The 17,346-nt window shown below is 37.2% G+C and overlaps 1 protein-coding gene across 2 annotated transcripts in view; it reads right to left on the bottom strand.

Moving 5' to 3' along the window:
• Nucleotides 1–513: 513 nt before the first annotated feature.
• The window catches only part of ELMOD1 (ELMO domain containing 1), a 102,105-nt gene continuing 85,272 nt past the window's right edge, over nucleotides 514–17,346 (bottom strand). For both annotated transcript variants that reach the window (XM_077113076.1, XM_077113075.1), the window contains 3 exons: nucleotides 14,931–14,981; nucleotides 13,454–13,587; nucleotides 514–1,927 (listed from right to left, as the gene is read on the bottom strand). In XM_077113076.1, coding sequence (XP_076969191.1) covers nucleotides 1,755–1,927; nucleotides 13,454–13,587; nucleotides 14,931–14,981 — 358 coding nt within the window. In that variant the 3' untranslated portion in view covers nucleotides 514–1,754. The remainder of the gene's footprint in view (nucleotides 1,928–13,453; nucleotides 13,588–14,930; nucleotides 14,982–17,346) is intronic.

Below are 17,346 nucleotides of genomic sequence, written 5' to 3' on the forward strand. Positions count from 1 at the left end.
GGTTCACAAGTCCTTACTTACTCTGGAGAAGAAAATATATTCTTGTCATTACTTATGGTGCACATCGTGCATTAACTAAATCCTTCCATTCTCCATCCTTCCATTCCCCATTCTAAGAAAGCACAGGTTTGTAAGAGATGCAATGCAAGATGCTGCCACCTGGTAAATGGCTGAAAGTGAAAGGTCAGCGACATCCCAGGGGAGCTAGACGGGGCAAGGAAACAAGCGGCAGCTTAAGGTGTCTTCTTCATCAGCTATCTAGCAGTAAAGAAATCAGAATTTGTGGGAAGTTATGAAGGAAAACCTGGATCCGATTTTTTCGTTAATGTGCTACCAAGTCTCAAGATCAGTTAATTAAAAGAAATATCCCAGACATAACACATTCTAATTTACACGTGGTTACTCTGAAACATGGTGAGATTTATAGTCAGCTCCAGGTTGTCTGTCTTCGATATTGTACCCATTCACATATTTGCATATTCAGAAACTGCACAAGCACCAAAAATATTAAAATGAAACCCACTCTATGTTACAGGAGAATGACATGTAATTTATTCATATAATCAACAGGCAGTACTCAAAATTCATTTAAATAAGCGAGTGAGTACACAAACATCTAATAATACTAAAATTTATAGTCAGAAGGTATAAAATACCATGGGTATGAAATGCCATGGTAAATACTATTTAACAGACTACAATCATAATTCCAAACTAAATCATGGGGTTTTAAAATGATTTTTAGCCATTTTGGAATGATTTGATTTTCCCCACCTTTGAGAAATTGACTTCTTAAAACGATACAATACGAGGTCATTATTTCTAAGAAACAATGCAGTATGACATACTTTAGGTTCCTCTCTTGCAGCATATTTTCTTGCAAAATATCTGTTTAAATATTGCTTCTAGACACAGGAAACAAACCAGTCAGCACTCAGTTCCCTAAGCAAAGATGCAAAGGTGTGACACTGAGTTCAACAGGAGTCAGGCTGTGAAAACCTTTCCCAGTTTTTGAAATATGCGTGCTTCTTTTCTGAGGAGCCAAGCATCATAAACATATTTAGGCATCCGAGCCAGTGAAATTATGGGAATAAAATAATTTTATATCTAGATGAGTAGGACACAATTGGAACAGGGGAGTTACAATGTAACGGGAGTTACAATGTAATTCTGTGGTATTTCAAACAAAAATAGCTTCTATTGTTTGTAAGCCTGGTTACATTTACATGAAGTGCAGCTATGTTTGCAGGAACAGTTTGGCATATCATGTGTCTGTCTGTATTATTTTAAAGTCTTTTATTTTATCAGGATGAGGCTCAAGCATGAACCTGACTTGAAAAGCTAGCAGCAGTAGTCATGAAACATATCAATAAATTAAAAGGCTTTCACAGAACAAGATTCGGCTAAATCTCTTACATACAAAATACAGCTAGAGAAATACAATTCTTTAATGCTGAATTATGAGGGGGAGGGAAAAGAATCTAAAAAAATAGAAAACTCTCTCCATACCTGGGTGTCAAGGCAAGATGTAACACTGCATAATGCCACAATATGAGCAGTCACTGGATGACAGGTACTCTAGAAATAGTGGTATCTGGAGATTTGGTAATTATGAATAAGAGATGAAAATACTGTATCAAAAGGCATGCATACAACCACTGTGTGCATTCAGAATGTGAGCTGTGACCTAAACAGAGATCTAACATGACAATGAGGCAGTGTTCTGGGGCATCCATTAAAAGCAGCGTGGGTGACTACATGTTGATTAAACCTTCTGAGGCAGCAAAATGTGGGCACAATGCCATGTCTGGGTTCTGCAGCTGCTTTATGATCCTCTTGCGGAATTTCTCCCGCACGCGATTAAATTCCATTATGTCCATGGGGTCCTCTTCGATCCAAAATTTATGAAACTCGTGCATCAAATAGCCTGGTAGAGATAATACCATGATAAGAATGTAGGAGAAAAAAGTCTGCAATCATATTCAAAACCATCCTGAATGAGGTGAAAGAGATGCTAGACCAGACAATAGCAACCATGGAGCTCAAATAAGAGATTAAAAAATATAGCAATGATTACTACTGTATAAGATTATTCTTTAAAACCAGTGCAGTAGATGCTACAAATTTGCATGATTTTTGCAAAGTGGTTCTGGAATTATCTTCACTCTTCTCAAGTGGGAAGACAAACCAGTTCTGCCATCTCTTGAATGTGAGTCACACTGAGTTATTTTCTGAAAAGCCAACAGTGGCTACTTCACCCTTCCTAATAAAATGAATACAATGGTCCGATTATTCAGAATAGCTCCATTCAGACCTTTTTCTCTCTTGATGCTTGATTTCACTAAAATCTTAAATTATCCAGACAAATCAAACAAATGCATTTTGACAATCTATTATGAGACAATAAAAATTGTAAATCAACTCAGAACAACACAGACAGGGTCATTTAACCACAAGATACTGTTAGTAAGACATCCGTGCTTTGAGCATAATTTCATACTCAATTACTTCTGGTCTCAAATATGTTATCGATGAATTATTTGGGAAATTTTTTTGAATAAATGCTAAGTATTTGATAAAGGAACTTCCTCCTTTCATTCTGTCCCCCCCACATGCTCCCTCCTTCTACTACATATTTTTTTTAGAGACAACACTATATACTTGTATGTAGTGAATCCATTGCGAGCATAGGTTTTCCCATGTATTAGAAAAAACTTTTTTAAGGAAATAATCTTAGTTTCAAAAACACCACAAGGATTAGACTAGCCTTTCTTTGTTTTCACTTTAGAAGGTAATAGAAAACTGGACCCTGGAGCTGGAAACCTGGTTTGAATTCCAGCTCTGCTACCTCCAAGTACAAATGCTGATGGGGAACAAGAAAGCAGTGGTGACAATGAGGGTGCAGGAAGAGAATTTTTAACAGACATATTCCACACTAACAGTTAAAAAAAAACAAATAAAAAAACAATAGCTTTTGTTTATCTGGTAACTTGCTACTTACATGGAAAACCTTTGACCTGGTTTCATAAACAGATGTTTAAAAAGCTTTACTCACATTTTGCTATAATACAAAATTAGAAGAGACCCCCGCCCCCTACCTCCGCAGATGCTGGTCCCTTCCATAGACTCATGCTGTGTAATAAGATTACTCATCTTAGCACAGAGACCTGTACATCATTAAGTACGTGCTCTCTGTACAAACATAGGAAGAAGGGTAATATGGAAAGAATTTATTAAACATTTTTGGGGGTTGTGTGTTTCATTTCTTGGGGACTAGACTTGTCTTTGAGCCCGTCACACCATTAACTGACATGACTGCTGTTAACATCTCTGAAGGGGAGTCACTCTAACCCTTACCCAACTGGCCTAGGGGCTACGCAGCCATAGCCCACTACCTCCATCCTGAGAACCTGACCACATTAGAGAAGCCCTAAATCAGGTCGCATCGGAGACCCCAGGTACTATCTTATCTCTCTCTCTCTCCCATTGACAATCAGATTCTGCATCCTGGCTCTAAGTCCTCTGACAACAGCAAAGGTTCCACAAATGAAGATCTTTGATTCTTAAAGTTTCTTCCTCCTACTGGGCCAACTTCTGACTGCCCTGAATTTCACCCATGAGAACTCTGAGATCACACAGAACAAATTCAATTCTTCTCTACATCAAAAGTGCTATTTATGTCCCCATCTTATCTCTTTTCCAGGTAGAATATTCTTATTTCTCCTCATCATTTCTCAAGTGACATCATTTGGAATCTGTTTATCATCCTGGTTTGCTTCAGTGCACACTCTTTCCTCTGGTCTCAGTATTTTATTCAACCAAAACAGTCCAATAATCCATCTGTCCATCTCAGCAACTGGGCCAAGTCCTAAAGTATTCCAAGGTCAAAGTGTTTCTTAATGTTTGATCCACAAATCCACGTGGGGTGTTTGTCTTAAAAAATCAGATTCTCCCATATTCAACCAGACAGTGCAATTCAGTAAGGTGAATCTCATGTCACAAAAATTTGAGACCCACTGGTTTAGAAGACCTCTCTCTCTATGCTCCCTTGGCTTCCTTCTAAATATTACAATTTTTATGGTTCTAAAAAAATCAATGCTAACTTAACATTTCTTCTTCCCTCACTATAAAAAATACACATAAATTTCCTGACTTGGCTTCTGAGTCCAACAAACAAACCTGAGCTATTCTGTATGTGGAAACAGGTTTCTGATACTATGAATAAAAAGAATGCAAAAAAAAAAGCACACATGCTGCATTTCTATAGTGTCTCAAGAGCAACGAGGTCTTTGCTCAGTGACAATGATAAACAGGTACTACGAAGATTTTTACTCAATATGCATAAAATTTTTCACCTTTCAACAACATGCAGATTATTGGCAACTCCCTCTAAATAGGATGTAGTGTAAAGACTTTTGGAAGAATGTAGGTTCATTTGGTTTCCCCATTTTATACCTTATACATAACTACAGGAAAGCAATTTGTAAGGTTTTAAAAATGAGCTAGGGAGAGAGGGAAGATGGTTCATAATATATCATTCACAGGATATTTCCTCTTAAGCCTATAAAAGTCAAGCTATGAAGCTTGCAGACTGAGTCTCTGCGTCTCTCTTTATCCCATTAGAAAAATAACTAGAGATTATATAAGATTTTAGTTAAAATACAGAAAGAGTGGTGGCAATGGCTTCCAAGATACGTAATATAAACATGAAATTTCACCCTTCTATATAACATTATGGAGTGTTCAAAAATTCATTTAGTCAATTGACATTAATTACTAGTACAATACAAAAACGTGCTAGCATTAATTGTAACAGATGTTCCACACCAATATAAGGTGTTGGTGGTGAGGTGTTGTATGGAAATATTGTATTTTATGCATGATTGTTCTGTAAACCCACAACTTCTCTAATAAAGAAAAAAAAAATCAGTCAGTCAATTGAATTGCCAGCAAGCAAACGTGCATTAAAACAATATTAGGTATTGAGAATGCAAGATTTCATAGGCTACCCAGTTCTCAGTCTCATGGAGAGAAGGAAACAGACAGATGCTTTCAGCACATAGTAAGTGCTAAGGAAGTTAGCAAAATGGTGTAGAAAGTACTGGCGGAAACAGGCCAGGCCATTGCTCACTGTCATTTAATTCTTACAACAGCTTTGTGGGGTAGATAATGCTGATTTTTCCCTTTTTTCCTTTTTTTTTTTTTCAGTTTTATTGAGATATATTCACATGCCACACAAATCAACTAAAGCATATAATCACTGGCTCACAGTATCATCACATAGTTGTGCATATATCCCCATTATCAATTTTAGAGCACATTTATTACTCTAGAACAGAAATAAAAATAAAACATAAATCTTCCAATACCCCTATTCCCCCCTACTGCTGACCCACAGTACTGGTATAGTAATTTGTTACTGTTGATGAAAGAATATTAAAATATTACTGTTAACTATAGTCTATAGTTTGCAATAGCTATGTTTTTTTCCCCATATACCTCTCTGTTTCTATCTTTTTTTAGATAATGCAAATTTTATATCTCCTTTTTACAGGGGAAGATACTGGACTTAGATAATATTCTTGTACTTATTCTTATTGAATAGTTCCTTCTTTTGAAGCTCAAAGAAAAGTTATTTTCTCTTCTGGCCACTGTATTTTCTTTTGTTCACTAGACGTAACCTCACAATTTCAATGGGGCCGTGTATTTGGTGGAGTGCCAGACTGAATGCAATTTCTGTAACATACTGCCTTGGCAGCATAGTGTTCACTGAATAATACCATAAAGTCAGAATGATAGAGCTATTACACTCTTATGTTCTTTCACCTAGATGAAATATTTGTTCTGAATACTAATTTGACTTTCCAACTCAAGCCTGTAGCTTATTTGCTACTGCTTGAACGCATCTTGGTTTTGCTTCACTGCATTCAGTTAGTAGAGAGCAGAGAAATATGCAAGGACACAGGTAACTGCAAGAGAAGGAGTGCAAACCTAGTTATGATCAATGAATCTAGGGCAAAACATGCTTCCTTTCCTCTCCTCTAGAGAGGCTTAAGTGTCTCTGCCTATACCTTAATCCACAGGGAACTGCTGCTTTTCCCAAAACTGCTGACAGTCTTGGAAGATAAGTAATCCTGTTGCCTGCTTGCTCACCTGGGCTAGGATGCTCTTGGAAACATATTGACCTAGTCCAAGGCTAAATTTTTTCAGAGAAACTAGACTCTCTTTCTGCCAACCTAAACCCCACCCCCCATCCCAAAAAGGACACCATTCATCTATCCATCTATTCATCCATCCAACAAACAGTTACCGAGTACCTACCCTGAACCAGGCTCCGTGCAGAAGATACAACAGTGGAAAACAAACATCCCTGCCCTTAAATGTCAATTCCTTATGCTATGTTCCTATTTTTTCTTTCCCACTTTTCATTCCCTGGGAGAACTCCTCCATTATGTGGCATTGATTTTCATCTCCATGACTCCTTCAAACTCTTTAGAAAGCCACAGGCTTCCATTAGACTGTCTACTAAGCAGCTCCAAAAGCAACTCACCCTCAATATGCCTAAAACTAAACTCATTCTACTTTCCCCTGAAACTGCTTCCTAAAGAGGACAATAAATATAGAATAGGACAAGCACAAGGAGCTAGGGAAACATAGCAGGGGATCTTATTTATCCACATAGTTATGCTCTCTAACATAGCTTATAAAGCTCTATAAAACCTGCCTTCACATCCATTACCTTACCTTTCCAGTCTCATCTTGAGGCACCCCCTATCTCGAAATCTATGCTTTATTCCTAGAAGAATCATACTCTCTCGTCTTGTGTCCTCTGATACACTGATACACACAGCCACCATCGCTCTATTTCCTGCCACTCATCCTTCACATCTCTTGTGAAGTGGCACTTGCGCTGGGAGGCTTTCCCAGTCTCCCATACTGAGTAACATCTTCTAGGCCTTCGCAATTTTTAAAAATAGTATCTTTACTTTATCACAAAATTCTTCTGTGTTTTAATTATTTGGTTCGATGCCTGTCTTTCTCAGCACAGAGCCTGATATTAGTAGGGCCTCAATAACACTTGTTGGCGATGGTCCATCTTTACCTGCTGAATTTGAAGTATTTTAGTTTCTCAGAAGTGAATGTAATTAACCAATTGTCATAGTAGGTGCTGTGATAACATACGTAAGAACTTACCCATGTCGTCCATTAATAAGTCATGAAGTGTGCATGTGTTTTATTTTTATCTAAGTTACACATACACACAGTTTAGAGTCAAATGCTTTTAGCAAGTCTTATTACAAAAAACCAGCAGCATTCCCTGCCCTAATTCCTGCTTCCCTAAAGGAACATTTCAACTCTTCTGGCTGAGTCTTTTGATTACGGACTTTCACAGTTCTAAACACACAACTTCTATTGCTTGTTTTTTTTTAAATATATACCCCCACAGAAGATGACTTAGTTTCTTTTCACCCACCCAAACCACATGACCACTTATATTTTTTCACTCTTTTCTCTCCCTAGTTTTAATAATAGCCTTCTTTGTTCATTTGCTTTGTTTTCCCCTTTGTAAACAGGACCTGAAGGTGATAGTATCAGTTACGATGTGGATTCATTTCTGGACAGGATCATCAAATATCCTATTTAGATGAGGTCATATGGCACAGGGTGGGCTTTAACATGTTACTGGAGTCTTTTTAAGCAGAGGAAATTCGGATGCAGTAAGTCAGGAGAAGCCAGAATTCAGGGAGAGCCAGGGGAGACCAAGGAGGGAGATCACCATGTGATGGAGGCAGAGATGCAAACCAAGGAATCCCAAGGATTATGGCCCGCCAGCACCAGAATGCTACAGGCTTCAGGGAGAAAACATGGCTGGGAGCGGGCCAAGAACTGTCAGGTGATAAATTCCCGCTGTTAAGACAATCAGTGAGTGGTATTTGTCACAGCAGCCCTGAAAACTGATACACGTTAACGCCCTCTTAACGTGTTCAAACACAACGGATGTTCTATCAATTTCATCTCCTTCAAAGACACTCTCTCATTACAGGGTTAGAAATTCAAATATTTGAATGTGCGAAGTCACTGAAATGTGATTGATTTGGTCTAAATCAAGTGCCTTAGGCTGGTATGAACTCTACCCTAAATTCCAGTCAAAGCCAAAGGATGGATTTGGAATTCCTAAACCCCTTGGCCCTCATAACATGCTTTTTTTTTTTTAAAGTCATTTACAATTGTGTGATACATTGCCAGTACTATTCTTGAACACTCTGTTGTTGTTTTTTGTGAGAATCTCTAAAATCTCCCTTAATTTTTATTTTCTCCTGGAATAACATAGAACACTTAAACGGAATAATTTAAAAAATATCCTACGAAATTAATACAAAAAATAGACATAAATTATTCATTTAAATAAACTGAAAGATAAAGAACGCAGCACTTTAATCATTTTCTGTCTCTTACATAGTCTGGAATCATACATAGCTCTCTTCTAAAATTTTTTTTTTTGTATGCTGTATGGCAGAGGTCACATTTCATTTGTTTTCCATGTGATTATCCTGTTATTGCAGCACCATTTGTTGAATTTTTGTTTATTTTTTTGTCTGTTTGTTAGCTTGTTTTGGCGGGAAGTGCATGGGCCAGGAATCACCTGCATGGCAGGTGAGAATTCTACTACTGAACTACCTTGCCTTCCTACACAGTTCTTTTTTTTTTTTTTTTTTTTTAACTTTTTTATTGTATAGTATAACATATATACAAAGCAAAGAAATAAAAAAAGCAATAGTTCTCAAAGCACTCTTTAACAAGTAGTTACAGGACAGATCCCAGAGTTTGTCATGGGCTACCATACGATCCTCTCAGATTTTTCCTTCTAGCTGCTCCAGAATATAGGAGGCTAGAAGGCTTAAATATTTTTTATCATCACAATCAACCTATTTTTCTTCTTTCTATGTGAAAAATAACATATATACAAAAAAGCAAAAAATTTCAAAGCACAGCACCACAATTAGTTGTAGAACATATTTCAGAGTTTGACATGGGTTTCAATTCCACAATTTTAAAGTTTTTACTTCTAGCTGCTCTAAGATACTGTAGATTAAAAGAGATATCAATTGAATGATTCAGAATTCACATTCATTTGTTAAATCCTATCTTCACTGTATAACTCCACGATTATCTTTGATATTTCCATCCCTCTCTTTAGGGGTGTTTGGGCTATGGCCATTCTAAATTTTTCATATTGGAAGGTCTGTCACTAATATGGGGTAGGGAGATGGACCCCACACAATTGCTTTTTTTTTTTGCATGGGCAGGCACCGGGAATTGAACTTGGGTCTCTGGCATGGTAGGCAAGAATTCTGACACTGAGCCACCATTGCACTGTCCCACAGTTCTCTTTTTAAAGTACAATATTGAAGATTTTAAAAAGTATTTAAGGATTTGGTCAAGTGAATATGATAAAACCTATTTGTCTGTATAAAATAAATGAAATTGAAGATACTATTACACAGTGACATTAGTTACAACTTATATAACTAATTTTAGTTAGAAAATCTGAAAAATCATCTTTCAGTTAAATGTTTTAAGAAGGTACAGATTACTCAAGGAGATCATATAAGTTATTGTTTTGTAGAAATATCATATTAAATATTGTATGTCCCTCCCTCTAGACGATTTGTAAAAAAAAAAGTAAAATATGGCAAAAATAAAAAAAAGAATATTTTGACTGCTAAAGTCTGGATTTTTAAGTTCTCAGCCTATTGCATAGACATCACATTGGGCTTTCCCTTCACTTTCATCCTGAAGATTCCCTTCATTTCTCTCCTGTGATAGATTTCTTGTTTACTGGATCCCAATTATTTCTTTTTAGGTTATTTTCTTACTTGAGTGGAATATATCCTGCTGGAGATTCCTGAGAAAAGTGCAGAGGAGGTAAAATGTTTGAGACCTCGCATTTTTTTAAATGTCTTTATTCCACTAACATACTTGTGCTGGTTTGAAATGATGTATGTATCCTAGACAAGCCATGTTTTAATCCTAATCCCATTTTGTAAAGGCAGTCATTTCTTCTAATCCATATTCAGTACTGTATGCTTGAAACTGTAACTGGATCATCTCCCTGGAGATGTGATTTAATGAAGAGTGGTTATTAGGCTGGATTAGGTGATGACATGTCTCCACCCAGCTGGGTGGGTCTGATAAGTTTCTGGAGTCCTATAAAAGAGGAAACGTTTTGGAGAATGAGAGCGATTCAGAGAGAGCCAGAGAAGAACAACATAGCCATGAGAGCCTGCAAACCAGTGAACTTTGGAGATGAAGAAGGAAAACGCCTCCTGGGGAGGTTCATGAAACAGGAAGCCAGGAGAGAAAGCTAGCAGATGATGCCTTGCTCGCCATGCGCCCTTCCAGCCCAGAGAGAAACCATGACTGTGTTTACCATGTGCCTTCTCGGATGAGAGAGAGACCCTGAACTTCATTGGCCTTCTTGAACCAAGGTATCTTTCCCTGGATACCTTTGATTGGACATTTCTATAGATTTGTTGTAACTGGGACATTATCTTGGCCTTAGAACTGTAAACTAGCAACTTATTAAATTCTCCTTTTTAAAAGCCATTCCGTTTCTGGTATATTGCATTCAGACAGCTAGCAAACTAGAACAATACTTAATTGGTAAATTAGATTGGATATAGAATTCTAAACTAGAAATCATATTTCCTTACATTTTTTTTTACACTTTCAAATTTTTGAAGACATTATTCTACTGTCTTTAAACTAGAGGGCTGCTGTTAAGTAATACTATATCTTCTTGGTTCCCGATTCTTTCTGTGACGACTTTGGAAAATTTTCAGATCTTTTGTTTCCAGTGTCATAAAATTTCACAGTGATATGAGACCTTGCTGTGGGTCTAATTTAACCTATTATGCTAGTTCTCACTGATTTAAAAATGTTTAGTGCTGAAAATCTTTCTTGACTTATTTATTTTCTCCCCTTGGTTTTCACTGTTCTATTTCTGACACTCCTATTATTCAGATATTATACTTTCTGGAACAGGCACTGTGGTAATTTGGAGGTATATGCACCCCCAGAAAGGATCATGTTTTTTTAATCCATTCCTACGGGTGCAGACCTATCTAGCTGGGATCTTTAACCATTAGGTTATTTCGGTTCAGGCCTGCCCAGGGTAGGTCTTAACCCCCTTACTGGAGCCCTTCATAAAGGATGAAGGACACACAGAAAACAGAGAGATGAAATTAGGAGACACTCACAGCAAATAGTCCAGCACAGCTGAGGGAGGAAGAAGGCCCAGCAGGCGTCAAATGGCCGCATAAACCCCAACTCTTTTTTTTTTTTTTTTAACACGGGCAGGCATCTGGAAACAACCCAGGTCCTCTGGCATCGCAGGCAAGCATTCCTGCCTGCTGAACCACCGTGGCCCGCTAAACCCCAACTCTTAATGTGAGGGGTGTCCAAGACTTTAAGGACATGTTCGTAAACCGTCACACTCAGATAGCTGATAACCCTTGGTTGTGCGCAAATATTTTTGGCTAAATAAAAGCACCAACTGGACTCAAAGCTGATAGGAAGCTCTGAGCGCCTTGGTAGGGCTTATTAACCTTAGCATCACTGAAGAGTGACATGGCCAGCCTGCTTCACTAGGGAGATCCAGAGGCCAGGATCTTTAGGCCCTTTCTCTCGGACTGTTCAGATTCCTCTGAGAAGACCTTGTCAGTCTCTTGACGGATTACCAAAGTCCTAGGAACTGAGTAGGAAAGGAGCTTTGGTGTATCAATTTTCACCATGGAAATTTTCAGTATGGTTTGCCATCAGCTGTGCCATCAATGTTCCTAGTTCTCATTAGACCAAAGATCCTTTATGTTGCCCTCTCTGCAGAATAATCTACCAATCTTCTGCTGGGAGGTGGGGGGGGTGGGGAGGACAGAGACAGTCACTGGGGGAAGGGGACGTGGGCCCCTAAGCACTTCTTAATATGCTATTAATCTATCTTTTTTTCCCCTTGTGCTAGCTGTACTCCATTTCCATGCTGCCAATTACTGACCCTTTGGAGGAGTCTGTGCAATAAATTAGGTTGCTTCTCACCCTTCCATACTATCTGCGTGGGGTTCTGCTTTATCAGGATTACTAAATCAGTTACTATTTGCTCTATTTTGTAGCTTCCAAATTGATATTGCTTTTGCCTCATCTCCAAATTTTCCATGGGTCTGTGCTTATTTAAAAAATAAAACCTTTATATTTACTTTAGTGGAGTTTCAGAAGGGAAGAGAGCACTATGCATGCCATCCTTAACCTGAAGTTATGGTGAGCAGATAAAAAGGCAGACAAAATTCTAGATATCATAATTACTATTCATTTAGGCATTTAGAGAAAATAAACTGTTGTTAAGGTGTGACTCTGTCACATTTTATAAATGAACTGAGGAATATCACTCTCCTGCAGTGAATTTGGACTGTCTTATCTGTACTTAGAAAGCGTGGCAGACCTCTTTAGCAAATTATCGGGAAAAAAAAAGTTGAAAGGAATATAAAGAAGAAAAACTTCACAATTTTCTTCTAGGAAAGACTAGGTACAAAGTCATCAGTGCAGTGAGCGTGGTTTAAATGGTGTTTCTTGTTTAAGCTGCCTATGTGGCTTGACCACCTGATGGATGATCTTTCCAAGTTGCTCCAAGTCATTTTGTTTCTGCCATGCAAGGTTCATAATGACACACACTGGATTTTAGGATTCTGCCTCTAAGAAGGGAGAATAACATCCCAGGGCTCTACAATACGATGCAGTCTTTACTTTCAGAACCCTCAGCACAACTGCAACACCAAAGCAGACCTCTCAGTCAAGGACAATACAGGGCTCTGGTTCAGGGTCACCAATACTTCCCTCTCCTACTATGTACTTTCACAGGGGAATACTAATGCTACCCTCTGGAGCAGCAGGAGCAAAAATAATTCCAAAGACGCCACCCCCACCACTATCAATACTACCTATGAAACTAGCCCTTCTCGTTCTAACATTCACTGAGCACTAATTAAAGGACTAGTTAATAAGAACACTTTATCCATTATCTTGTTTCTTCATAACAACTCTATGAAGAAAGGGAATCTGGGAATCTGGGAATCAACTTAGGTTCTATGACTTTAAAGCGTGTATTCTTAAGCACTAGATTATGCTGAAAGAGACAGAGAGTGAGAGAGACCCATGATGTCTTTAAGTCAGACCAACAGTTAAGACATTGGATATTATCCAAGAACTAGGAAACAGAAAAACCCACAATGTTTCAATATATAAGTGTAGGTGTTTGAACGAGAAAACAAACAAACAAAACAAAACCAAAGGAGGAAGTTCAAAGGCCCTAACACAGCCAGGTCACAAAGATATCTCGGCTTTGACCCATGTCGGAGATGCTCTATGGAAACCTACGTTGGTAATTAATCAAGGGGACACTTACAGAACGTCTGTTGGAAGTGGGACAATGTTGGCGCTTCTGGAGCAATGTTGTAGAAGTGAGTTTTTAGAGCTCCACTGACCAGTAGATTATACGCCAGGTCAGTTATGTTGATGCCCACAATTGCAAATGAGTACCTACAAAGTATAAATCACAAAGCAACCGCATGTCATATTTGAGAAATAAACATTTAAAATATTGATAACTGTTGAAATTATTATTAAATTATTTCATGGCAGCAGGTTTCCCTTTCTTCTCTAACCTATCAAAACTCTGAATTTTGCAATTTAATGGAAACTCTCAAGTGAACTGAGAGTTCATATGCTTTGACTTGGTGATTCCATTTCCAAAAATATTACAGTAAATAATCAGAGGCGGACAGAGTTTTATACACAAGGATAGTCAATGCAGCATTATTTATAATGGTAAAGGTATTGTAGAAACAATTTATTCTAAAAATGACAACTGGTGAAATAAATTAAGGTAATTCCACATGATGGCATATCACAGCTAATAAAAACTGTATTTTTAAAGGCTATTTAAGCAGGATATATAAAACATTATGTATAGAACAATCCAAGTTGTATTTTATACACACATATATGCGTGGAAGAGGCTAGAATAAAACACTACAAAGTACTGGGTGCATGGGTGGTTCAGTAGTAGAATGCTTGCCATACATGCGGGAGACCTGGGTTTGATTTCCAGACTGTGCACACACACACACAAAATACTACACAGTATTAATAATGGATGTGCTGCAGTAATAAGATTGAGGTGAATTTTTTATTTTCCAATATTTTCTAAATTTGCTATAATAAATTGTATATTACTTTTAAAATGAAGAAATTTTAAATAGATATCTTCACATGCAGTATATATTTTCTAGTCCCTTTTCTACTTATCTAGGAAAATTAAAAGTAACTGAGCCCTTAAATCCTCTTTACTAATATAAGTTCAGCCCAGCAAAAAGGAGTTTTCTGTTTAGAAATATTTTTGGATGAAATAGGTACTATAAAAAAAAACTTCTAAAGTAAATTTTTATCTGATATAGTGATTAAGCCTGATGCTTAATAGAAATCCTTAAAAGAAAACTATCAAATGCAATTTTTTTTTTACATAGGCAGGCACCAGGAATCGAACCCAGGTCTCCGGCATGGCAGGTGAGAACTCTGCCTGCTGAGCCACCGTGGCCCGCCCTCAAATGCAATTTTAAATGATGATTTCTGAAAATTATTTCCATATAATTATAACTTTTGATATCTTGCCAGTTGATCACAGGGAATGTAGCATCATATACAAATAATATCAAAAATATATAAATAAACCCTTTGTCAAATTCAATTGTATACCATATTCCATCAGGACAAGTGGATTTTCATCCTTGTCATTTTTTACCATGTTCTGAGAACATTTTTGTTGACTAATTTCTGATTCTTGTTCAGACTGACAACCTTTGTATATGAAATCACACACTCACCCAATTGCTTTATCCATTCTTTTCTTTTCCCATTCTGCTTTGCTGAATTTGCTAAATGAATGAATAAATAAATAAGATTGAATTTCTAATTGATGCTTGCTTTTTTAAAATGCTGGAACTGATAACTAGATACAGAGATGTCTGTAACTCAGTTCTCAAACACTAATCCATTTAAATTTTAGCTACTTGAAAAGTCTAAAATTTATATATAGCTCAGAAGTAGATTTATTTACAGCCATGTTACTTACCCGCTATTCCCTATAGTACAGTACTGAGAGACAGCCGTGAAGACCAACATTCAGATATTCTTCTACAGTATCATTAATTATCAAACAATATCTCCTCCATGAAACCTTGCCCAGTATTTTTCTTTTCTCTAACTAGATGTTACCTCAGCCTCTCAATACCCCTCAAAGCATTTTGTTTAGTTTTATATCATGACATTTATTTTGTTCAGCCTTATTTATGATGCCTGATACACAGGAGATAGCAAATAAAAGCTTACTGATTAAATGACTGAGTTACTAAAGAAAAGTAAGAACAGAAAAGAAAGAAAGAAAGAAAGAATTAAAAAATTCTGTTCCAGCAAATTCTAGAGCATTTCCCCAGGCTAAGTGAAGTCAGCTAAACCACAGCAGTTCTCTTTTAATCTGTTTAATAGTTTGAGACTCTGCATAAGACTGTTTGAAGAATGAGTTCTAATGTAGAAGCAATTTGAAAATACTGCCTTATACTACATTACTTTGTGTACCCCCTGTGATGGTTAAGTTTCTGGGTCAACTTGGCCAGGTTATGGTGTCCAGTTGTTTGGTTAAGCAAGCACTGGGCTACTTGTTACTGTGAGGGTATTTTGTGGATTTAAATCATTAGTTGGTTGTTTGTACCTATGGCTGATTACAACTACAATCAACAGAGGAGATGGCCTTCAACAATGAGAGAAGTCTCATCTAATCATTAAAAGGAGGACTGATGATTTCAGCAGTCAGAAAGAAGAATTTTCATCTCTACTTCAGCCAACCAGTTTCTCCTAGAGAATTCAATGAAACCTTCATCAGCATTCCAATTTGCAACCTGACCTATGGGATTTGGGATTTGCAACTCTCCATAGTTGCAGGAGCCAATTTCTATGATAAGTTCCCTAAAATTTACATGTATGTTGGTTCTGCTTGCTTTGAGAGCGCAGGCTAATAAACACCCCATTTCCATCCCTCTTTCTACTGCCAAGGTTCTCTAGACAGAGACACGTTCCAGTCTTCTTTGTGACTGATGTAACCATTATTTAGCATCTTACACTAAAAAATGTAGTTAGCATTTGAACTAAATAAAAATTTTAAGTCAGAGTTATTATGAACATGCAGATTCCATCTAAGCAGGAGAAAGGAGATTTCTCTAGAATACACTGCAAACAGTACATTGAAAGACACACAAGCAATACACATAGCACACAGCCACAAAACATTATGCAAATCTCTTTTAATATGTGTGCTTTCTACTCTGTAAATGACAGGCTAGAATCCAAAGTAACTGGCTTTAATTTCTATTAATATTCAAAAGCACAATGGCCAACCAATAAATCAAAGAATTATCAAAAGAGGCATCAAAGAATTTTGACTTTATAAGACCCATATCCAAATTAAAATGTATGTGAAAGGTAAGTTTATATATATAAATTTATAGGCATCTATTTCTCTTTAAGATAACTTCATAAATTCCTAGTGTCTCTACCCTTGTTAAATTAAATATCTACTTCCTGTAATGGAAATATATGAAAATGGCAAACTCACATAGGATATCCTGGTTCAAATAGAATGGATTTCTCTTTTCAGGAAAAAAAAAAGATCTAACAGTCAAAATTCTTCTTTTAAATTTTAATCCACTTTTATCTCTCAGGTTACCTGAGGACCCAATAGATGGAAGTCCACTGGCACAGGGATGTATAAAGCTTACTGAACGACAGGCAACAAAGAGCTTTAAACTGTCTTCTCCGTTTTGAACACTGGAAATGTTCATGACCTGACAGAACCTATACTGGTATCGCAACTCATCAATAGGTACTTCTTTTAGACATTGGTGAAGGACAGTGGCATTTCCAGAACACTGTGATTTGTATGCAGTGACGTACCACCGATTCGAAGTAATTAATATATGGCCTTCGCTGATTCAATTTTATTGTACCTTGAGCGACAGAGGCTGGTAGTTTTATCTACGTGCCTGTGCACATGTCTGTACACACAACACACACACACACATGCTAGTCTCTTCTTAAATAAGGGCAGTCACACAACCCCTCAAATTTTAGTTAATCTCCAATCTGATGGCTGACTCATGAGCTAAAATTTATAAAGCCTTTCTTTGAAAATAGCTCATATACAAAACTGACCTCCTCTAAGGGTTTATCAAAGAAAATTCCAAGGAC

The sequence above is a fragment of the Tamandua tetradactyla genome, chromosome 8 (assembly GCF_023851605.1).
Source record: "Tamandua tetradactyla isolate mTamTet1 chromosome 8, mTamTet1.pri, whole genome shotgun sequence".
Taxonomy (NCBI): Eukaryota; Metazoa; Chordata; class Mammalia; order Pilosa; family Myrmecophagidae; genus Tamandua; species Tamandua tetradactyla.